Source organism: Protopterus annectens, chromosome 13.part0, assembly GCF_019279795.1.
Source record: "Protopterus annectens isolate FY-2018-M chromosome 13.part0, PAN1.0, whole genome shotgun sequence".
NCBI classification, from domain to species: domain Eukaryota; kingdom Metazoa; phylum Chordata; order Ceratodontiformes; family Protopteridae; genus Protopterus; species Protopterus annectens.
This window is the reverse complement of record NC_056747.1, coordinates 1,164,493,675-1,164,519,317: the sequence shown is the minus strand read 5'-3', so window position 1 is coordinate 1,164,519,317 and position 25,643 is coordinate 1,164,493,675. Positions and strand designations below refer to the sequence as shown.

The 25,643-nt window shown below is 39.2% G+C and overlaps 1 protein-coding gene across 1 annotated transcript in view; it reads right to left on the bottom strand.

The window, feature by feature from the left end:
• The window catches only part of HROB (homologous recombination factor with OB-fold), a 235,232-nt gene that overhangs the window by 207,731 nt on the left and 1,858 nt on the right, over window positions 1-25,643 (bottom strand). Inside the window, exon 2 of the mRNA XM_044054952.1 lies at window positions 8,013-8,063. Coding sequence (XP_043910887.1) covers window positions 8,013-8,063 — 51 coding nt within the window. The remainder of the gene's footprint in view (window positions 1-8,012; window positions 8,064-25,643) is intronic.

The window sequence follows — 25,643 nt, the reverse complement described above, 5'->3', positions numbered from 1 at the left end:
GAAAGACTCGTGGGATTTCCCAAGACGTATTAAGAATGAATTATTTAGGGATGAATTGATAATTGTGATAGTGGACATACAAGATCTCTTTTCAGTGATTCCCTATAAAATTGGACCAGAATGGTTGGAGACAGCCATCCTAACAAGTGGGCAATTGACTAATGATGAGTTCCAGTTATAAATGGATTTGGTGGAGATGGTGTTGAGAAATAATTTTATATATTTTGAGGGAAAATTAAACAAATAAGAGGGGTGTCAATGGGAGCGTGTTGCACTCCTACCAATGCGAATATAGTGTTGCCAGTATGGGGTAAAAAGTAAAATTCCAGGTATGCCCAAAAATGGAATTGTTACAGGCAATACCTGGACTGTATTTGTATTTTTTGGACAGGCTTGGAAACTGAATTGATAGAATTTTTAGAATATATAAATAACACTACAGAATTCCTCAAATTAACACATTGTATTACTTAGGATAAAATGAATTATTTAGACGTCACTATTCAAAAGGGGAAGGAGGAGAAAAAATTTAGAACCATGATATACAGGAAACATTTTCCAATTCCTACTTATACTTTAAAAATGCACACCCTTTTAGGCAGAAAAGAAGCATTTTAAAAGGGCAATTTATTCATGGGTCTATGATGACTTCTACAGAACAAGATTTTCTGGATGAATCCAACAAGTTGAATGAGATGTTTTTAGAAAAAAAAAAGTACTCTCTGGAACTGATTGAGGACGTTATGAATAAATTAGAGAGAGGGATGTTAAATATGATCCATCCAAATTTTGGACACTGGAGATTACAATGGAGGACGGGGCACAGGAAAAACAGGCAGAGGAAAATGAAGAAAGTGGTAAAGGAACATATATTACGAATTTTAATAATGACATTTGTGTTATTAGGGGAATCGTAAGTGACAACTGGAATAGATTTGCTTGCTACTTTGATTTAGAGGACTTAAAGAACCTTTGAAGTTTGTTTATAAAAAGGAGGAATGTTTAGGACCTATTGGAAAACTGGTCCAAACAAATAGGGAGAAGGAGAAATGGAACCTTTAAATGTGGGGCCTGTTCCCAATACATATATATATATATATATATATATATATATAAAATTAATTTTATTTTATATTTGTTGACCGGGAAAGCCCGGCTAGACACGCGTCCATTTTCAGCGGAGGCCCAGGGAGAAAAGCTCCAGTTACATAAGAGGTACATTAGAATATATGAACAAGTTAAAAACAAATGGTGGGAATAAACATACAAAGACAGGTTTATATATTTTTATATATATAGTACATGGGTGATATACACTGCTATATGTAGTAAATATGGGGCATTTTATATAGGAAAAACTATAAGGAAATTGAAGAGAAGAGTGTATAACTTATTTCAATGAAATTCAAAATAAAGATGTTAAAAAAATGCTATATACAAACACAGTTATAACATGTTTTTTTTTTGTTTTGGAAATGGTAAAACAAGACCCTAGAGGTGGGCCCTGGGAAACTAAAATAGAAGAAAGAGTTTTTTTGGCAAGTGGTTTTGAAAGCAAATAAATTCCCAGGGCTGAATGAGAATATTTCCTTAGCCCAAGTGCTGAAATTAAGGGCAGCTAAGCTTTAGCAAAATACAAAGGAGGTATCAAGAAATATTTATGATTTTTATGTGATTTTAAAAAGGTGTTTGAATTTATTTTTATTTATTTATTTTACATTTGTTAACTGGGAAAATCCAGCTGGACCAGGTCCATTTTCAGTGGAGGCCCGGGAGAAAAGCTCCACAATTAAGAAGACATTTATACAATTACAGATAGATATACATACATTTATACAATTTGAGATATTCATAAAAAACAGGTAGTAGTGAAAAATGTATTTACAAGTAGAGTTATTCTTACTTTGTTAACTATAGATAAACTTGCAGCGCAAGACTAAGATGCAGTTTTAAGAAATAGTACAAGGGTTCAGTGAATGGGTTTAGACAGATATTTTTCAGAGTTTGGCTTCCAGTAGTTACCTGGATTTTGCAGGACAAAAGGTACAGTTTGAGAAAACTAAGGTAGTAAGAACTGCTTACAGATGTAGTAAATATGTATAGAAGGGAGCAAAAGAACACTATGATATGTGACAAGAGTCAGTGTTTCAATGTGCCTAGATATAGTGTGGTGTTTAGACTGGAGTAGTAAGAACTGCTTACAGATGTAGTAAATATGTATAGAAGGGAGCAAAAGAACACTATGATATGTGACAAGAGTCAGTGTTTCAATGTGCCTAGATATAGTGTGGTGTTTAGACTGGAGTAGAGTATAGGGATTGTCATGGGATACATGAGCAAATCCAAGTTGTCCTGAGATTAGATTTGAGTGATTGTTTGAAGTTTGCATTTGTTGTTGTGGAGGTTGTATTGGTGGGGAGATTGTTCCATTTTCTGGCTATGATGTGGGAATATAGAGCTTTTCCTGCAGTGTTGTTAGCAGTCGTAGCACTGAGTAGGGGTTTATTGGAAGAGCGTAGAGGGCGACTGGAAGAGTGGGAGGTTATTAGGTTACGGAGGGCTGGAGTTTTGTCTGGGTGGCTTCTGATGTTAAAGGCATAGGTAAGTTGTTGGTAAGATAGTAGGTTAGGAAATTCCAGCAATTTAATTTCTTTTAGTACTTGGCAGTGATGTGTTCTAAAGGGGGAATTACTGGCATATTTAGCTATTTTGTTGTAGCATGCTTCTAACTTATCCAGATCCCATTTTTTAGTGTGGGTTAGGATAGGTGCGGCATAAGTGTCAATAGGAGGTGTGTTTGAGCTAGAGTGATTCGTGCCTTTTCTGTGAGATAGTTTGTGTGCCTGTATAGGGTTCCCATTTTCTTATGAACCTTTTGAATAGTTTGTGCTATGTGAAGCTCAAATGCTAGGTTGTTGTCTATTTCAACTCTTAGGAGTTTTGTGTGAGTGGATGGAGAGATGATAGTGCCATTCCTAGATGAGATGGAGAAAGTGGCAGGGGAGGATTCAGTTTTATTAGGTGTGAACAGCAGAAGTTTGGTTTTGTTAGGGAAGTATAAGTTGGATGTTGGTGATCCAATTTTCAATAGCAGAGAAAGATTCCTGGGCTAGTTTGTTGGAGGGTATTAAAAGATGTGGCTGCACAGATGAGAGTGGAATCATCTGCATACTGAATTAGTGAGGATTACTTAGAGGAGGTATATAGATTGTTTGTAAAATTGTGAAAAGTAGTGGGCAAGTATAGAGCCTTGAGTTACCCCTATTGAGATGGGGAGAGGAGGGGATAGCTCATTATTCCATTGTACAGATTGTTGTCTGTTTGATAGGTAGCTATTGAACCAGGAGATGGTAGAGGAAAGTAAAGAATAGAGAATGAAGGCTGTCCAGTAATTTAGGGCGTGAGACCATGTCGAATGCTTTTGAGAGGTCTAAGAAGGTAGCAGATACATAGTTGTTGTCGTTCCTATGTTGGTTAACCAGGTTGGTGAATGAGAGAAGATCAGAGGTTGTACTATGGTGAGGGCGGAAACCATTTGGGTGGATGAGAGAAGTTTGTTAGTGTCTAGGAGTTGCATAACTTGAGAGTGTATACATTTCTCTAGGAGCTTAGATAATGGGGAAAGAATAGCTATTGGCCTGTAATTGGAAAAATCGTAAGATATTCCTCCTTTGTGTAGAGGTATAATGTAAGATATTTTCCATATTTGTGGTACATAGGCTTCCTGAATGGACCTGTTTATTAGGATTGATATTGGATAAGCAAGACAGAGTCAGCTGCCATTCTTAGGAAGTTAGTGGGTATACTGTCAGCAGCTAGTGTGGTAGGTTTTAGTTTGTGGAAAAGGTTTCTAATTTTTGATGTAGGGACTGGAGAGAGGGAGAAGGATGGTTGGTTGGTAGTATTGTCAGGAGTGTTTCTAGTGCTTGTGTGAGATGAGATGTTGGTATTTGTTAGCTGGTTGGATAGAGTTTGGATTGAGTTTATGAAGTGAGAGTTAAGCTGGGAGGCAATATCTTTGCTGTTAGTATATGGGGAGGTGGGGGTAGCAATTTTTCCAGGTTTTAGCAGGAAGTTGATAGAATGCCAAAACTTTTGGGGGTTGTTTGTGTTTGTTTTGAAGGCCTAGGAAGTAGTTTTGTTTGTCCTGTTTGGTTTGTATTTTGGCCAGGTTTCTAAGTTGTTTGTACATTTCTTTGGTTTGTTCAGAGTTGTCTTGTTTCCACTGCTTCCAGGTCTTGTCTTGGGTTTTAAGGAGGGCTCGGGTGTCCCGAGTTAGCCATGGTGCATAATTTACTTTGATTTTTCTCTTTCTTAAAGGTGCTATGGAGTTTAGAACGGAGATAAATGTATTATTAAAGTATTCTACTGCGTGATCTAGGTGTAGGGTTTTTAGGGGGAGCCAGTTACATTGGTAGAGGATGTTGTTAGTATATCTAGGGTTACGTTACGATCATCCCTGACTTTTTTATAGGTTATGGGTTTGAGGATTTTGGTTTGTTTCCTGAGGAGGAAAGTAGGGAGATGGTCACCGAATATGTCAGGTAGGGATCCTACCTGATAGTGATGTTAGGTTATAGGTTATGGGTTTGAGGATTTTGGTTTGTTTCCTGAGGAGGAAAGTAGGGAGATGGTCACCGAATATGTCAGGTAGGGATCCTACCTGATAGTGATGTTAGGGGGTATTTACTAATGTACAGTCAATAGTGGTTTGTTTGGGGGGGGGGGGGTTTATCTATTCTGGTGGGGTGTTTAATTAGTTGTGCAAAGTTGTAGAGGTTAATACTTTTGGTGGGGTTTTTGGAGCCGAAACATTGCCAGTCGGTATTGAGGTCGCCTAGTAAAATTGTTTCCCCGAGGGTAATTTTGATTCAACCAATAAAGGATTTCTTCTATGGTTGGGGAGTTTATTTCCAGGAGAAATGTAGCAACAAAGGATGTTAAATTTCTTCTCATTGTTTATTGATAGAATAGAGCCTATGGTTTCAGCATTTTGAAATAATGGTAGAGGGGTATGAAATGGTTGGAGGTTTATTTCATTTTTAAATAGAATTGCGACTCCACCACCCTTCCTATTTGTTCTATCTTTTCTTAGGATGTTGTAACCTGATGGTAGAATCTCATCACTAGTGATACGTGGTTTAAGCCATGTTTCGGTAATGGTTACAATGTCAGGGGAGTAGTGAGAAATAAAAGCGTGTAGGTCTACTTGGTTATTTGAAATACTGCTTATGTTGATGTTCATTATTAGGAGATCAGATTGAGCTCTGTTTGGAAGGTTAGTAAAATATTTTATGCAATGTTGTAGGTTCTTTATGAACCTGGGTTAAACTATTATATTTTATTGTTCGGCCACTAGATGGCAATATAGATTCTAAAATAGTACTTGCACTCCACTGGTCTAAAGTAGATAAAATTTTATAATTTTGAATTTAAAGTGTAACACAAAACATTTATTATTATTTATTTCATTTATTTACATTTGTTGACCAGGAGAGTCCAATTGGAAACAGGTCCATTTTCAGCGGAGGCCCAGGGAGAAAAGCTCCACATTAAGTATTACTTACATTTTACAGTTAAAAAACATAGCATTTAAAATAAGACACATTAGTCCAGCTGAGGACACAAGACAAGAATAAAACATAGATGTAAAACAGCTGTAGAACATAGTACAATTTTAAAATATGGTGACATATACTAAACATGGTTACAAATGTAGTTGAGATTCATCAGTGAACAATTGATACAATCTGTTTTTGAGGTACATAACGGCCATTAGCAGTTGTTGCTACAAGAAGTTAGTACTATGTGGTAGGTAGCTGGGGATATGAGTAGCCAAACTTGCTAAGAGTAGGTTGTTGATAGGGGGCCAAAAGAGGTAGTGGGTGGGTGGAGTGGATGGTATTAGAGGAGGGGTTGCAAGGGCATATCTGGCAAGTTTGTAAGTGTGATTTTAGTAAGGATTTGAAGTTGGTGCAAGAAGATACAGAGGTAATTGAGGATGGGAAGGAGTTCCAGAGTTTGGCTATAGTGCAGGAAAATAATGCTTCTACAGAAGAATTATTGGCTCTTGTGACCTGTAGGAGATTTTTGTGGCTGGATCTTAGTGGTCTTGTGGTTATGTAGGGTTGCAGTAGATTCTGGAGAGATGGGACTTAGTGGTTGGTTTATTAGTTTGTGGGCGAGTGCGAGCTGGTACCATTGAAGGAGGTGGGGGAGATCTTGCCAGCCCATTTCTGCTAGTAAGAGAAAGTGTTGAGTACAGTAGGAAGCCCATGTGGCAAATTTGGCGATTTTTTTTGTAGCAGGTATCAAGCTTATTTAGATCACATTGTCTAAGGTTAGTAAATACTGAGAGGCGTAGAGTAGGGTGGAGATAAGATGATAATTTGCTACTGAAATTTTAGCTGCTTTGGTAAGTAGTTGCTGATTTCTATATAATGCTCCTAGTTTTTTTTTTTTTGCACTTTAAGGGTCATGGAAATGTGAATGTCAAAGTTCAGTTTGTCTATTTCTATTCCTAGTAATTTGGTGTGTTCTGTAGGATGGATGGTGGTAGTGTTTTTTGCTGTGATGTTAAGTGAGAGCTGTCTAGGGTTGGAAGATTAGTAATTTTGTTTTGTTTGGGTTGAGTATTAGTTGGGCATAGGATAACCAAGTTTCAAAAGAGGAAAATGCTTCCTGTGAGACTTTTTGAAGTTTGGGTAGGGAGTGGGCTGTGTAGATGATGGTAGAGTCATCTGCGTATTGTAGGAGTGTGCCATGTGTTGTGGCTGAGGCTAGATTATTGGTGAAAATAATGAAGAGTAGGGGTCCCAGGATGGACCCTTGGGGAACCCCTATGGAGAATGGTAGTTGGGGGGATAGGTCGTCCTGCCAAACAACTGCTAGTTGGCGGTCAGATAGGTAACCTGAAACCAGTTGATGACTGGTTGACAGAAGGATAGGTTATTGAGAAGAGAGAGGAGTTGTTTGTGTAGAATCATGCTGAAAGCTTTAGAGAGGTCTAGGAAGGTAGATGAGGAGAGATAACCTGCATTTTTATTTTGTAGGATATAGTGTTAGAGAAAGAGTAAAGTGGTGGTGCTATGGTTAGGTCAGAAACTGTGGTGTGTATTAGAGAGGAGGTTGTTAGCAAGGAGGTGATCAGAGACTTGAGAATGGATGAATCTCTCTAGTATTTTGGAGAGTGGCGAGAGAATAGCTATGGGACTGTAATTGGTTAGCTCTGTGGAGGGGCCTCCTTTGTGTAGGGGAATTGTGTGCGAGACTTTTCATAGTGTGGAAACATAACTTTCTTACAGAGATCTGTTAATCAAGAGTGATACTGGGTAGGCTAGAGAGTCAGCGACACAGGATAGGTTTACGAAACATGGTTGTTTCTTTTATTATGTTCTAAAACGTAGTTACACAAGGGAGATTTTGAAACAATTGGAGTAGTTTTGTATTTTAAATAATAAATTGAATGATTGCATTTAATTAAGGTGTCAAAGTTTTTGATGGTAAAAAGGGGGGTATATATACGGGTTGAAGATGGCTGTACTATTCATCTGATGAAGTCCTGCAACTGTGGACGAAAACACAGCGATTCTCTTGAGCTTTAAAATAAACTAACTGTTGGCGGACTATTCCAGCATTGTAATGGGACCTCTTTGGTGCCGTTCTGTTTCATTTAGAAGCTTAGTTTGTTTATTACTGCAAGACAGAGAACAAAATGATGGTGACAGCAACAGTGAGAAATTATCAGAAAATTCTGGATCAAATGAAACCATTAGACACAAAACAAATACACACAAAAATAAATAAAATAAAATAACCATTGGCATGTATTACTATGAAGTTCAGGTGAAACTGTGCACAGAGATGACAGACCATGACAGCTGCATTTTGTTTAAACTAGTACCCCATACTTTCTTAGCACATTATAAGCATATAAATAATATAACCTATTGCACCGATGGTAGGCTACTCAAATAAAACAATGTAAAAAGTACAAGCTTCCTAGTTCTTACCTCATCTTCAAACTCTTCCCCCACAGAAAACAGCTGCTGCAACTGGCAAGCCTGAAGAATGAAAATATGAATTATTAACCAAAATGTACACCCTTGCTACTCTTTTTCATAAAAATAGAACACATCATAGTACATCTCTCCTGTGTTTAGAATACTCAGCATCAAAGTTTATGTAGAGTGAATAAACCTATATGGATACCCAGAAATTTGCAGGTGGGTTAATTCTTACCTAGTAAACAATATATTTGCTGCTTTGATAATCTTTTGTGAACTAAAAAAAAAAATAATATTTCAAAACATGAAGGGCTGAACACAACTAAATCAGCCTCATGAGCAAGGTTATTACAAATCGTAAAAGTAACAAGATCCAAAAAAAAATTATTAAAACAAAATATTATGTTTCAAGTCTAGTGAACATGCGTAAAGGGGGAAAAATACGAATGACTAAACTGTGATCATGTGTGTAGGCTACCATTTCCAAGCATTTTTGCGTTTGTGTGTAGACCACTCTTTCCAAACTCCTGGAAAGAGGGATTTTAAGAGAGACCAACTTACCATTATAATCTCTAAGGAGTAACAGACTACAAATTAAGTACACTAAAAAATGACTATAGTATGTATACAAAAAGTCTGTGTAGCAAGGACAATAAACAGAAGAAAATATAAAGAAAAAGTACAGAAATAAAATAAGACTGGTCAGTGGAGATTACATGACTGATGCAAGCTGGTCTCAAAAACAGCTAGCTCTGCCAAATGAACGCCTTCCCAGTGGAGCTCATCTACCCAGGCACCTTCCACACCTTTTGAGGACTCTTACTCCACTACTTAGTGTTGCGCCTAACTTCTCAAAGTATTTTCCACACATGTCTTAATATGAACCACTAATTTACATCTTACCATCATGTGTTCTTTCTGCATCTTCTCTCTTTAGCCACTCACTTTTCCCTCATCACCGTACAAATCCAGGATTATGTATCATACTCACCTATTCTAGGACTATTTTCACACTATATCTTTGGAGTCACATTCCATTAGCAAAATATGCTCTTTGGGGAACAGACCCTATGATTAATGTCTTCACCTCATAGACATAATGTACAGGGTTTGACTGGCTAGACTTAACATGGCCCTTCAGGGCAGTAACCCTAGTAAACAAACAGACAACAAAAATAGATAAAAAAGACAAAGCATCATTGCAGCTAACATTAAAACACGTCCATACTCTTTGCCATCTAAGCAAATACACTTCTGGGACCCTTACTTTGCTGCTTCAGCACTTAAGCCTCCCTTAGTCATTTCACAAATGTTCATTCAAGCTCTGCAAGGATACTTACTGAACTTATTTATTTTTCCTTAGTACCTGTACATACATAAACACACATACCCTAGTCAGCAATGACTGCTCCAGAGGTGCTAAAGGTATCGTGGCCACTTGAGCAAAGACCACCTCCCTCCATACAAACTCTCTCCCAACATTAGCACCAATGTACCACAAAACACTGCAGCTTTACCTCCCTCCCCCAGAAATGCAAGTTAGGATAATTATAAAGCTGTTCATTTCACAAGAAAATTCTGCAGCAGCAGTTAGCACACTAGAATCCGTTTTTCCTGTAGACATCTCAGTGCTCCGATCACCTACCTTCCTCCTCCTGCCCTGCCACCTCAGCAGAAAATGCAGATCTAGTACTACTAGATCAGAAAAAGACATACAGCTTTCCTCAGCTTCAGCACAGTTAAAGGAATATCATGCCAATCATTTTATGTTGTTTTGCCCTTTTACTTTCCTATTATGAAGCTAACCCTCAAAACAAAGTTCTGTACTATGCTTTCAAAGCAATCAAGCCTGGAAGCAAAATAGGTTGGAAATACTCTAATGCTTTAACAAGGGTCACGCGATCAGTTCATCAGTGATCCTTTTTTCCTCACAGCAATAGTAAACAAGAAGCAAAGTACGGCATGTGAACTACACAGAATACACTAATCCCTTTCTGTATCTTTGCTTCTGTTCTGATATTTGTCTCCATTTTATTTTTTGTCACCCACCCTCCCAACTGTTGTTGCATTCTTAAAACTTGGTGGCTTTTGAGTTGCCCGCCTCTGCAATACATTTGATACTGGACACTCCTCCCAGTCCTATTGCATCATTGGGAGGATGGCCTAATGGGGTTGGGAGGATGGCCTAATGGTTAAGGTGTTTGCCTTACAAACACAAGGTACAGGGTTTGAATCTCACAGGGGATAATTGGCTAGGCTTAAAATGGCTCGCAAGGGCAGTTAGCCTAGTACGAATCTATGAATCTATAATCTTATTCTACCGAATACAGTGAGATCATTTAGGAAGGCCCACCCCTTAGTTTCTTAACCTTGTCTTCGGTTTTCTCCTTAAAAAAAAAAAAATAATAATAATTACACTTTATTCAGCTCCTTTTACTGTATCTGTGTCTCTTCCTACTTTATTTTTGTTACTTGTTCTTAACAGTGTTCAATTGCATTTATTCGGCTGAATTTGTTACTGCTTGTTAGAAGCCTGATTAAATTGTAATTGTTATTCTAAGCGTCTTAGTTTTGGTTTAAGGACTTGGGCTTCATTCCAGTTGTTTTACATAAAGAAGGTTTGTGGTCTACACTCTTGTGGGAGGAGATGGTAGCTTCTCCCCTTCTGAGCTGGGAACAGCTAGGTGAAGGCTTACTGTGCATGTGTTCCGATTTAAGCACTTGGGTTTCAAACCATTTATTTTACATTAGGAAGATTTCTGGTCTAGCCTCTTGTGGCAGGACAGGATAGCCTACACACTTCTAAGCTGGGAATTGCTGGCTGAAGGCTCATTGTGTGAAAGTGTCTTAGTTCTGGTTTAAGTACTTGTGCTACACACCAGGTATTTTACATTGGGAGAGTTCAGATCTGATCGCTTGTGGCAGAAGAGTGTTGCCTACACCCTTCTAAGCTGGGAATTGCTGGTTGCAGGTCAATTGTCTGTTATTCTACTTCTGATGTAAGCTCCAAAACTAGTTGTCTTACATTCGGAGGGTCTGTGGTCTAGACTCTTGTGGTGAGAGAGTATGACCTACACCCTTCTAAGTTGGGAAACACTGGTGAATTGCTGCTTTATTTAAACTGTCATTTACTGTTGTGACTGTGATTTTATGCACTTTGAATTTCTAGTACTGCTGCATTTTATAGCATAGGCCACATTCACTCTTGCTGTGCACCAAGCCTGTTTGGCATCCCCTCGAGCATTAAAACTAGCTCGTCATCGAGTTAACTGAAAGATCTAAGGCATCTGTTGCTTCTAACCAATTATAAAGTAGCTGGTTTTGCTCTTGTATTGCACTTTTAATTTGTAATCGCATTCTTCTGTCTGCTTGAATTGTCTGAACTGTTTTTGCCACATTTTACTGTATATAGGTTCATAATTGTTTTTCTAGACTAACAACCACAAGGGCCTTTTTAAGCCTAGCCATGCATCCCAAATCTCTGACAAGTTCTGATACCCTTGATAAGTAAGCATGGGCCTGGGAGATTAACCATTTACAGGTTACATCAGAGATGTAGGTGCAAAACCAGGGATGAATTTCCAGTTTCCCATCCAGTTGTGAGTTGCTTCACATGGATGGGGGGCCTGTTCCATAGATGGCGTAGTCTCTGGGATACATACCTCTCTCTCCAGCAGGCCCTATTTATATCACAGGCAAGGTTTAAGTCTTTATAACGGGATTGTTCTGTGGATATGCAGGAGGTCCATCAGAGTGGGGTCTGACAATGGCCTACAAACACTTTACATTTGCATGGTAGTTTAGCTGTAGAAAGCCCAGTTCCAAGTTTGCTGTTTCTGGGTCTGTTCTGTTACTTCTAAGCACCAAATTCAAGCCATCCTAGTGGGTGAAGGCCCTTCTGCATCCTTGTGGGAGAAGAGTGCTATCTTGGTCCCATCTAAATCGGGAGTGATTGGACTAGATCTCAGAGAGAGCATCCTTATTGGCTAGTTGGAGTTAAAACAGTTATGTCTTGTTTTATTTAAGCCCCACATTTGCGCTTGTTTGCATGTAGCATACCATTGTGCACTGCAGCATAGTGTTGATTACCATTGGTGGTTACAAATGCAAACATTTTGCTTATGGTCCTCCAGAGGTTTTTCACAGCCCTGCTCTACTGTCAGGTGGAACACTATGCCTAGCTTCAGAGGTACCAACACATCTCTCACCCACTAGTCATTCCTAGGTGTGATCTCTTTTCCTGACCATACACGTTTACCCAACAATATGGATGGACAATTTCCCACAGCTTCTCCAGCCAGCTTCGTTGATATGGGCATCCTGAGGCAGTGTAGCAACTACCTCATGTTCACAGACAACCCTCTACTCCAAGTTCACAAACTCAACATGTGAGAGATGCAACTATATTAAGAACCTTGAATCCATGCTCTCTCACATCAGTTAGTGCATATGACAATGAGCTGGTTGTCAGCATGCACACCTCACCTCCTACTCCACCCAAACACATATCACACATATCTACATATGCGGAGGTCCTCACCAGAAACATACCTAAACACCAGAGACCTCCCAAACACAAGCACGCTACACAATACTTTCTCTACAGAACACAATACACACAATAGCTCATGCACCAGTGTCTTACCGGACAAGCCCTTAAGGCAAAACACAAAACCAAACATATTAGTCGTAGGTGACTCCATCATGAGAAAGGCATGCCCCTCTCAACAGACTGAATAAGGAAAAGGTTACGGTCAGCTGTTTGTTCACATATCACACATGCATTCAAATCTCTCAACAACAGGTACTGTTATGACTCCATCATAGTCCATGTTGGTGTGAACAACTTGAGACGTACCTCTCTGTACTATATGAAGAGAGACATGACTGAACTCTTGGATCGTTTTTCTCAGACCGGTATATCTCTAGCCTTAAGCAGCATTTTACCTTCACCTAGGATGATGCCTCACTACAAATAGAAAATTATAGACTTCAATAACTGGCTCACTTTCTGGTGTCATTCTAAGGGGATCCAGTATCCGTCAGCCTGGGATGACATGATGGACAAACCTCAATGCTTTGCCAAAGATGGCCTTCATTTGTCACCCCTGAGATTTCGGCTACTGGCTAAGGCTCTTGCCACCCCCATAGTGCCTTTTTTTAGGCAGTCTCTCAAGGACAAAATTTGACGTAAAAACTCCATCTAAAAACAACCTCAGGGTTATGCTGCTAAACACTAGGAGTCTTAACATGAAACTGCACCCACTGGAAGCAGTCCTCACCTTGAAAATGCAGACATTTGTGTAGTTATGGAGACCTGGGTCAAGGCTGTGAAGAGCACCCCAGCCATACCAGATTAGACCTCCTTCCACAAGTTCAGACCACAGACTGAAAGCATGAAAACTAAAGGAGACGGTGTATCAATATTCATTAAAGATAAATACACCTCCAGATTGATTAAACAGTAAGATTCCCTGGAGATGCTTCATGTGCAATTAACTGTTGGCAGGACACCTATTCAAGTCATTGCCAGCTACAGGATCCCCTCCATGACTCAGGACACACACACACTGACTTTTTGGATCTACTTGAGTCTATCAAGATACATCCGAACACCATGGCTTTGGGAGACTAACTACCTATCCACTGAATGGGTAAATTACTCATGCTCAAACTCACTTGCCCAAATGATCCTTTGCTTTATTTTCGCCAATGCCCTGGACCAGCTGGTTGACACCTCCCATTAGGGGTTCCAATATCCAGGATCTGGTGCTTACCAATACGGGGGAACAGTTTAGCACCTCCACTGTGAGGTCTTCCTTGTTGAGATCTGACCTTAAATCAGTCTCATTCAACGTAACTGTCACATCTGACCCACTCCCCCAATACCAACTAAGCTAAAAAAATTCTCCAAAGCAGATTATAACCTCTTATGGGATGGTATAAATAGCTTCACTGCACCCCCCCCCCCCAAGATGGAATTGGTAACTATGCCAAGTTCTATATAAACACCTGTATAACTGCATTGACTCAGTAGGAACAAAGCTCTTCATGGAAGAGCAAACCTGCTTGGTGGACAACTGTCATTAACAGGCTTTTACAATAAGAGGAAGAAATTGCTAAGAGTAAGAGGGAGCAAGCCCTAAACTGGAAACACTCCCTCCTCAGCTTAAACAAACAAATATGACTTCTTGTGAAGTCCTTCAAAGCAAACTATGAATCCAAATTAGTTTCCTCAACTTAGGACAACCATAATAAATTCTTTAGTTACATCCGTAACCTAAAATGAAAGGCCCAAATTTGTGCAGAACTGGTAGTTAATGATACCATATATACAGAGCCTGTGGACAAAGCCAACTTGTAGGCCACCGACAGGTTCTATGAAAACGTCACAGCCCTCTACCTGCCACACGTACCCCATGACATTCCCACCACTTGCCCCCTACTTTGCATCTCTAAAGAGCACATTGTAAATGCCCTAAGGCCAAAAAAAACACAGCACCTATGGGACCAGATAACATCCCTGGCTGCGTCCAACATGGCCTCCAAAGAGAACTGGAAACACCATTGGGTAGTCTTTTCAATCACAGTCTAAGCATTAGCTTCGGCCCAGATGAATAAGCTCACCAGCTTAAATATAAACCCCTATGTCACTAGATGGGCTGCAAACTGGCTCAAGGACAGAACCCACATGGTTAGAATTGCTGGAGCCATGTCAGACTCCAAACCAGTTAAATGTGGCATCCCACAAGGCTCAGTCCTGGGACCTCTCTTGTTCGGTATATATTTCTCGGAGGTACAGGCTAACACGGAAGGACTGTGGCTGACCAAGTTCGCAGATGACTGCAAACTGGGCACCATAATAGACTCTCCAGCCGACACAAGCATCCTACAAAAGGGCCTCATACAAACAGACAACTGGTGCCAGAGCCATGGCCTCAAGCTAAATGCCAAAAAGTGTATAGTCATCCCCTTTGGCAAAAACAAAGTGCCCACAAATTACCACATAGGTGGTAATCCATTACGTACGGAAGAAGTAATTAGGGACCTGGGGACACAAGTTGATAGCAATCTCTCATTTGACAACCACGTGGCCAAAGTGGTTAGAAAAACATTTTATATAGCCCACCTAATCATGAAGGGATTCACATCTAGATCAGGGGAGGTCATCGTGCCACTTTACTCATCCCTCATCAGGCCCATAATTGAGTACAATGCCCCTTTTGGGATGTACCTTACCAGACACCTGCAGCAACTGGAAAGACCCCAAAAGTACCTCAACCAAGAGGATCAAAGGGCTCAAACAGATGCCATATGCTGCCCGGTTAAAGAAACTCCAGCTCTACTCAGTGGCATACCGCCTGCTCAGAGGCGATCTGTGCCTGACGTATAAAGCCATGTCCAACCCAGAATTAATGGACATGCCGCACCTCAGAAAATCCAAATCCCATCGAGCTACGCGCTCGAGAGACATGAACCTCAGCACTGAAATAAATAGGACATGCTGGAGGGACAGATTCATAACCCAGAGGCTCCCCTCACTCTGGAATAAAATCCCAGTCCAGGTTAGGCAGAGTCCCTCATTGACTCTCTTCAAGAGGAATCTTGATGAGTGGATAGGAGATAGTAGGTTTACCCCGGGTATCACGTTTGTGTCACTGTTAGACAGAGGCACAGTATATAATAACCACACAACCCAAGGGCTGCAAACAAAAACAAAGTCCAATACTTAACAACATTGCTCCGATACAATAAAGGCTGTCCCTTTACCCACATACCACACTGCTTAGGTAATCCAAAAATCGATCTCAAAGGGATATTTTGAAAATTTATTGTGACCAAGACGCAAGATACATAAAACAAAGTACTTTAAACACATAAAAAGAAAAGTAACTGATTTAGCGCTTTCATCTCCTGCACCGGAGACTTCCTCAGAATCCAGTTACCATTGACAAATCTTGCATTATATATCACAGTATTGTCAACCCACTGGTTGAGAATTGAGCAATTATATAATTAATTGCATATAGTTATAATTAAAAGGGCTAGGCTTCAGTAGAAAATCTATGCAGCACTGCAAAAAACATTGTGTGTAATAACAGTACTACCTATTAGAGATTCAGAAAAAACAAAAATAATATACTGTTATAATACCAAAAGAACAAATATAAATAAGTGCATATTGTTTTTGTCATTAAAAACCCTAAAAATCACAATTGATGTTAATATGAAAACAAAATATATATATATGATTTTATGGAAAATATTGTGTTTGCTAAAACCAACCCTATCCAACGATTTTTTATATAGGTGATTAAATAGGTAAATAAACATTTTATTAAATAACTGTATGTAAAATATATATATGTATAAATGTATATCCCAATATATGTGTATGTAAAAAAGGAATAAATATGATTGAATGTATATTACGATATATGAACTATAAATTACATATATATATATATATATATATATATATATATATATATATATATAAAATATGTATATATATATATATATATATATAGTTGTAATATAGAAATATATGAATATGTATAAAATACTGATAACTGTGCAAATTGAGTAAGAGTGAACACATTAAACAGAAACCTATCTTGTTAAAATACATAAGAAAACAAATATTGAAGTTGTTGAATTTATAACCAACAAATATTGATAATTAACTTCTTCAATAAATAATACTGAAAAATTAAAAATTAATTTAGAAATTAATAAAAATTATTAGTATTGAAAATTGTATATATATATATATATATATATATATATATATATATATATATATATATACATACATATACACACATATATATGTATGTATTAAAAAAAATATATATATATATGTATTAAAAAAAAAAAATATATATATATATATATATATATATATATGTATTAAATAAATATATATATATATATATATATATATATATATATATATATATATATATTGAAAAGTTAAAAACATTATTAAAAACTTTAAAAATGTTAACTAATTTTGTTCAACTGATATTTGTTTTTCAGGCTTCCTTTTATTGTTGTTCATTCTACCTTTTCTTTGGGTCCGCTGCCAATGTTTTTAATGCCGGAGTTATAGAGATGTGGTCATTTAATCCTTTTCCACTACATGCATCTAATCTCAGCTGCCAGATCATTTCCATATACTCTAACTTTGTCTCCCAATCGCCTCCACTATCCACGGGTTCAATTTCCTCCAACACCGAAAATTTAAAATCTGCCTGTTTGCATACCAATGCATGCCTGTATAATGCATTATTGTCATTGTGTTTGTTGATATCCCTGGTATGCTCATATATTCTATTCCTAAGGTGGCGTTCAGTTTTGCCTATATAATAGCTCCAGCATGCCTTAAACACCAAATATACTACTCCTTTTGAGTAGCAACTATTATATCTTTTGGCTTTTAAAGTTGTATCCAAGCTTGGTATTCTAATTTCTTTCAATCTGGCAATGTATGAACATTGTGCACACGTACCACATTTAAAAGTGCCATGCCTCTTGTTGGCCCCACTAGCTGTGGTTGTTCTCTGTTCAATAATGTTCTTAATATTCTTGTTCCTTCTAAAACTGTATTTAATATCACATTGGAATACATCAGTTTCCGTTGCCATATTCCTGAACATTTCCCAAGTATCATTAATGCTTTTTTTCAACCATTTTACACCTTGATGGTATGTAATCGTCAAACAGGGTGTAGAACTTGCTATAAATAAATTCTGAATATTGAAACTGTTCTTACTACTATTCCTAACTGTAATCTCCAAACATCCATCATTTATTAACAGAGGGTTATATTTATTACCTCTTTCTGAAATTACATATTCTTTAATAGGGCCAATAAAATCCAGTCCAGGTTAGGCAGAGTCCCTCATTGACTCTCTTCAAGAGGAATCTTGATGAGTGGATGGGAGATAGTAGGTTTACCCCGGGTATCACTTCTGTGTCACTGTTAGACAGAGGCACAGTATACTAACCTCGAAAAAGGGCATAGCAAAATTCATTTAAAATGGGTGGCGAAAGCCAAACACACTCTGGCTAGGCTTATAAATTCCCTAGGGCAGATAGCCTAGTATGAACCTATGAATAGAAAACAGCCAATGTTATTCACTTGCACAAAGGTGGTGCTTCCACTGACCCCAGGAATTAGACCTATTAGCTTAACTAGCCTTATCTGCAAGGTCATGGAGCGAATCACCACGGATCTCAAAGATATAGGTAATCTCCAAACATTTGGCCCTACTCAATTTGGATTTGTCAAAGGGAGATCATGTCTGTTAAACCTGGTGGACTTCTTCAAGACAGTCACCAAGGCCCTGAATGAGATGAAATCTGTGCATACAGCCTATCTAGGCTTGGTCAAGACTTTGGACACTATCCCCCACTCAGGCATCATTGACAAATTCACCTAACTAGGCATCAACCCTGATATGATAGATGGGTCTCCCAACAGGCTCACAGAACACATATAGTCAAAATAGGGGAATCCACCTCCAACAGCAGACCCGTAACCAGTGGTGTTCCACAGGGATCAGTCCTGGGATCTATTTCTCTTAAGTACAAACAAAAACTAAAGGTCTGGGGCTGACAAAGTTGGCTGATGACTGCAAACTGGGAGCGGTCATAGAATCTCCAAAAGATAAACATCCTGCAAAAGGGTATTGCACAAACATATGATTGGTGCCAAAGACATGGCCTTAAACTCAATGCAGAAAATGCATCAGCCCTTTCAGTAAGAGTGTATGTTCCTGCTAACTACCACATCAATAGCAACACTCTACGTATGCACTCAGTGGTGAGAGACCTGGGCACACAGGCTGACAGCAATCTTACCTTTGATCACCATGTCTACACAGTGGTTGAAGGGCATTCTCTATTGTTCATCTCATAAGTAAGGGCATTGCCTCCAGAAAAAGAAGTTACATCCTCCCTGTACTCTTCATTTCATCAGACTAATAGAGTACAAAGCCCCTTTTGGTATGCACCTTTCCAAGCAGCTGGAGAAACCACAAAGGTTCTTCACAAGGAAAATTCAAGGTCTTCAGCATCTGTCCTATGTGGATCATCTGAAATCATTATCACTTTATTCAGTTTCATACAGACTACTCAGAGGCAATCTCAACTTCACATACAAGGCAATATTGGACCCTTCTTTCTCGGAAATGCTGCATATCCACAAGTCAAGTGGTACACAGGTTACTCTAAAGACCTTAACCTGGTATGTGACATTATAGAACCTACAGGAGGGACAGATTTGTCTCCCAGAGGTTACCACCCCTTTGGAACAGACTCCCATTTAATGTCAAATACAGCGCCTCATTGGCCCTCTTCAAAAGCCACCTGGACAAATAAATTCACCCCGGGGGTTCCACCTGTGCCCCTCTTGGCCAAGAGCATTAGGTGCTGTTCATGGAAATAAGGGTAGAACTGGGCTAGGCTTGTAAGGGCCCTAGGGCCATTAGCCAAGGAACTTCCTATGATCCTAACTAATTACTACTGCCACTGATTACTGAAGCTGTCTCCCAAAACCAGATCATTAATATTTCAATGTTTTGGTGACCAGAATTTTCAGGAAGGTTGTGGTCCACTCTCAGTGGGGACTGGGGCTGAGTTCATGTTTATGCAATGACATACTGAAGAGTAAAATCATGTCACATTAATGCAGACCTTTGCAAGAACATAAACGGAGAGCGAGTATATAGGTATGTTGTGGCAAATGGACAGAATCGGGAATCAAACCCATTTACTATGCACTACACAAGTGCATTTACTAAGAATGTAAGTAATAACACAAAGTATCAACTTACAAATTCAAAATGCATAGTAGGGAAAGTCAAACATGCAACCTCTTCTACTCTACTCATCAAGCAGTATGTACTAGTGAAGAAATATAAATATTAAAAAAAAGAATTTAACCACCAACATAAAATGTATGTATTCATGTATTTACTATGATAGCCTGACAGAGCAATGCTGTCGTTGCAGTTTTCAATGGAGTCCCGAAGAGAAAAGCTCAAATATATTACGCAAAATGATATATATGCTACAGAAAAATATATCAATATTTCATAACAGAGATCACGCAGTAATATATACATTGGACTACTCAAAGCAGTTTAGAGATGTTAGTGCTGTTGTAATCAAGTGTGTTTAGCATGTGAAGTGTTAAAGCTTATTTGTAGTAACTGGCATAGTTGTTTTCACAGGGTCTCTATCATATAAATCGACATTTCAAAATGTCGACATCTTTACTCGACACGAAAATGTGGAACGCTGACTTTGTCAAACGGCCAAAACACCAATTTCTTTTGGAAAGAAATCGGAAGGCCAACAGACAACATAACATAAAAACTAACCTATTTTAGTGGGTGGATGTGCCCCCCACACCCCCCAACTAAATATTCGAACTCCGACACCACACTACAGTAGGGAAAAGGGCAGGTGTGACAGAACGGCCAACCGATTTCTTTTCCTGGGGGGGGGGGGTCGGTATTTTGGCCTTTCCACAAAGCCAGCATTTGACATTTTCGTGTCAAGTAAAAGGTGCTTTGATATTTTGAAATGTCGATTATATGATACAGACCCGTTTTCACAAGAACTCAAAGATAGAAATAATACAGTCTGACATAGCTTGACAAAAATAAAGCCACCCGTTTTGGCAGGCATATCAACAACAAACAATACAGCATTTTATTTCAAGATAGGAAAAAAGCTGCATGTGCATAATCCCAAAAATATGGTACTATAGGTTTAAAATGCACATAAATGACAGGGGTGTGCATTACCCAGCAACTCAGTAGTAGTAGAATGAACATGTTGGGGAGAACAGAGAGTACTTAGTTGCTTGCTGACCCCATGACAAGAGGAGTAAGAAGATGAGCTGAATACTCATTAATATTTGCAAAATAATATTATGGCAGCAGTAAATAATAAATGAGGGATATGTCAGGCAAAGAAAATACATCCATCTGTGGCAACAATACAATGAGAAATAGGAAAATGACCAAGAATTAACTTATTTCAAGAGGTGCAGTTTGTCACGTTATTGTAGTGGTTAAGGAAGGAATTTTAAGTCATGGATGCTACTAGCCATATATTATACAAAATAGGATGACAGGAGGTTACTAGGCTAATCACCTAGGGCCATTACAAGCCTAGCCAAGTACAACCCTGTTCCCAAGAATATCAAGGTATTAAGCAGAACTAAGTCAACAACTACTACCCCTGTCCCAGAGGGAGACAGGTGAAACTCACAGGGTGAATTTGTGGTTTCCCATCCACTCATCTAAATTGTGCTTAAATAGGGTCAGCTAGGGGCTCTGCTTACCTGAACTGGAAGTCTGTTCCACAGGAGAGGTAACCTCTACGAGACACATCCGTCCCTCCAGCAAGTCCTGCTGATGTCACATACTAGGCAGAGTTCCCTAGAGCGAGTGCATCTTATACCATTTGACTTACGAATGTGCAGAATGTCCATTAGAGCAGGATCTGAGATTGCTTTATATGCAAGGCAGGGAACACCTATGAGTAGTTTGTAAAACACAGAGTATAGTGACATCTGTCTGCCAACATATGACATATTCTGAAGTCACCAAATTTTCTTTGCAAGAAACTTTTTGGTGACTTTCCAGTTGCTGCAGGTGCCTGGTAAGGTACATACTAAAGGTAGCATTGTACTCTATCACTGGCCTGATGAGGGATGTGTATGGGTGGGGTGGGGTTATAACCTCTTTTATTCTGGATCCAATGCCCTTACTTATGAGGTGGGCAACATGGAAAGCCTTTCTCACCGCTGTGGAGATATGGTGGTCAAAAGAAAGGTTGCTGTCAACCTGTGTGCCCAAATTTCTCACCATTGATTGCATGCTTAGGGTGTTGTTATTAATGTGGTAACCATCAGGAACATTGCCCTTGCCTAAGGGAATGATAATGCATCTTTTTTGCATTGAGTTTTACCCCATGACTTTGGCACCAGTTGTTTGTCTGTGCAAGTCCATCTTGTAGGATGTTGACATTGTCTAGGGACTCTGAGTACACCCAGTTTGCAATCATCAGCAAACTTTGTCAGCCATAGTCCTTTTGTTTTAGCCTGTACATCCGAGAAGTAGATTCCAAACAGGGGCCCCAGCACAGATCCCTGCAGAACACCACTGGTTATGGGTCTGCTGGTGGAGGTAGAGTCACCTATTTGACTGTGTGTGTTCTATCAGTGAGCCAGTTTGCAACTCACCTGACAATATACAGGTTGATCTCCAGCTGGGTGAGTTTATCAATGATGTCTGAGAAGGGAATACTGTCAAATGTCTTGGCCAGGTCCAGGAATCCATATGCTCAGATTTGCCTTCATCCAGGGTTTTGGTGACTGTCTCAAAAGAAGTCCAAGTTCAAGAGGCAGGATCTCTCTTTAACGAAGCCAAACTGGGTTGGCTCAAGCATTTGGAGGTCTCCAATATCTTTGTTAAGGCCCATGATTATTCTTTCCATAGTCTTGCATATTAGGCTGGTCACGTTTATGGGTCTATAGTTCCCAAGGTTTGTGGAGGCATCTCGTTTATGCAACGGGATGATGGTTGCTGTTTTCCACTCAGCAAGTAATTCATAGTTAGCTTTATAATGCCTTATGAGGTGTCTTATTTGCATAAGCCAAGGAGGAAATGCTTCCAATTCAGAGACTGTTCCTTCATGCTTTTGGACAACAATTTTTTTCTCTTACTGTATAACCTGCTAATAGCAGATGTCCACCAGGCAGACTTGTTCTTTCTTGAGATTTTGTTTTGATCCTATCAGATACAGCTGAGTCAATACATTTGTATAGATGTTTATACAAGGCATTGGGGTACATCCCAGCATAGGTGTCCATGCCATCAGTGAGAGCAGAGGTTATGAAGCTATTAATGCAGTCACGTATTAGGATGTAATTGGCTTTGGACAAGTTTTTTAGTCTAGTTGCTGCTAATGGGGCTCAGATGTTATTATTATTTCTAATGAGACTGATTTATGATCAGACCTCACTAGGGAGGGCAGCACACATGGGTTGGTGCAATAATCGCCCAGGTTAGGAGTGAGTAACAAATCCAGAATGTCTGGGCCCCTTGCGGGGTGTCAACCAACTGGTCCAGGGTATTTGTGTTGATGAAGGCCAAGAACCTTTGGGTAAGTGTGACAGTACACGTAAAATGTACCCAATCTTTAATGGGTAGTTAAAGTCACCTAAAACCAGGGTGTCTGGTTGTATCTTGAGCAAATCAAGTATGCAGTGTGGGTAATGTGGTTCACGGAGTGGGTCCTATAACTGGCAATAACTTGGAGAGGGGGGTCTTACCTACAGTCAACTGGACCTGGATTAGTTCAAGGGAATCATTTTATTTAACCAATCTAGAGGTTTATTTATCTTTAATGAATATTGATACTCCACCTCCTTTAGTTCTTGCACTTTCAGCTTGTGGTCTGAATGTGTGGAAGGCATTATAACTCAGTATGGCTGGGATGCTTTCTGCAGCCTTAAACCAAGTCTCTGTGACTGCAAAGATGTCAGCATCTTCGAAGTTGAGGGCTGCTTCCAGTGAGTGCAGTTTTAGGTTTAGATTCCTAGCGTTTAGCAGCATAACCTTGAGGTCGCCTTTTGAAGATACTTTTACGTTGGAAATTTTGTTATTGTGACATTGCCTAAAAAAAGACACTATGGGGGAGGCAACAGCCTTAGCCAGTAACCAAAATCCCAGAGGTGACAGATGGAGATCATCTCTGGCAAAGCAGAGTGGTCTATCTACCATGTCTTCCCAGGCTGACAAGTACTGGATCCCCTTAGAAAAATACTAGAAACTAAGCCAATTATTGAAGTCTATCATTTTTTGTTTATATTGTGGAATCATCTTAGGTGAACATAGTATGCTGCTTAAGACTAGGGACATACTTATCCGAGACACGTTTTCGGACAACTCAGCAAGTCCAGTAATATACATCTCAAGTCATTCACACCAACATGAACTATGATGCAGTCATAGCGGTACTAGTGTAGAGACCTGAGTGCATGTGTGATTGGGTTTAGATGTGCTGTACCTTAGGGGCTTGTCTGTACCTTAGGGGCTTGTCTGGTGAGACACTTGTGTTTGTGGTTGTGTGTGCATTGAGTGCCATAGGTACTGTATTAGTTGTAGCACATTTGTGCTTTGGAGGCCTCTGGTGTTTAGGTAAATTTCTGGCGAGTACCTCCACAAAGGATAGTTTATGTTTTGAGAGCATGGTTTGTGCAGGTGATGTAGTGTGTGGGCTGACAACCTGCTCAGTTTCACTGTTCTGTGAACAAGACAGCATGTATTCCAAATTCTTAGTGTGCATGGATCTCTCACAAACTAAGCTGTTTAGGAGTAGTGGGTTGTCAGTGTACATGAGGTAATCGCTATACTGCCTCAGGATACCCATGTCAATCAGGCTGGCAGGAGAAATGGAGGAGAACTGACCATTCATAATACAAGGTGTAAATTTAACTTACTTTAATGATGACAGTTGCAAAACATGCTGCCTAAATACAAGCCAAGTTAAGCAATTTTCAAATAAGCTGGCCAGTGAAAATGCTCAATACTGAACCTTATTCCAACAATTTCCAACTCAGATGGGTCCTTTGCTACACTCTTCTGCCACAAGGCGGCAGGGGTCCTCAATGTAAGATGGCTCGTTTTAATGCTCAGATAATGCCAGACCATCTAGATTCAGAGAATCTGAATCTAGCCTATGCTACAAAATACACAAGTACTAGAAAATACAAAGTGCAGGAAAAACAGTCTCAGAAAGCAACCACTTGAAACAGTGAAACAGCAAAGCAGTCAAAAGTAGGTGGCAATTAAGTAATACATAGTAAGTCCAATACAGTGCATAAAATTACTTATTTTTCTGCAGATCTTTTTTCAAGAAATGTTGGTCATTCAGATATTGTAGCTGCCAAGACAACTTTCCAAACAGCACATCCCCACAAGAATTATGGTTGCCAGATTTTAAATAGACTATCATTTGGAAAGTTCCATAATATGCAATTAACTTTACCACTGCAACAGTAGGCTCGAGTAACTTACTCGAGTCAAGCACTGCAGAACCTCCAGTTGTTAAGCTAGAATACAAAGACAAGCCTGTTCATATCAATCATTGTTCCAGACTGATCCTTGCGTTCCCACAGCACCACATAGCTTGATACGACAACAAAAAATATTTCTTCAGTCCTGCAACAAATTAAATATTAATGCTGGCTTTGCATTTTCTGCCACAAATCTATCCCTAACCACCCATTCCAGTTAGGGCTGCCACCTTTTTAAATGCCCAAAGTAGAACTTCTTTTTGGAAATGTGACATTTTGTAGAATATACTCAAAGAACTCAACTTCACTTTTTTGACAAAATAATTTTTTTTCTGGAATTTGGAAATGCTTATGTTGTTTCATACAACATTTAGGTATTTCAGATGCATGCAATCATTCTATGCAACTAAAGGAAACTTAGGAATATTTTTGTCATAAAATGTCAGGAAATTTGTCATTTTTAATGTTTTTTGCAGGACATATCTGTCAAAATAGAGCATGTAGTGCATAAATAGGGACAGGTGGTAACTCTA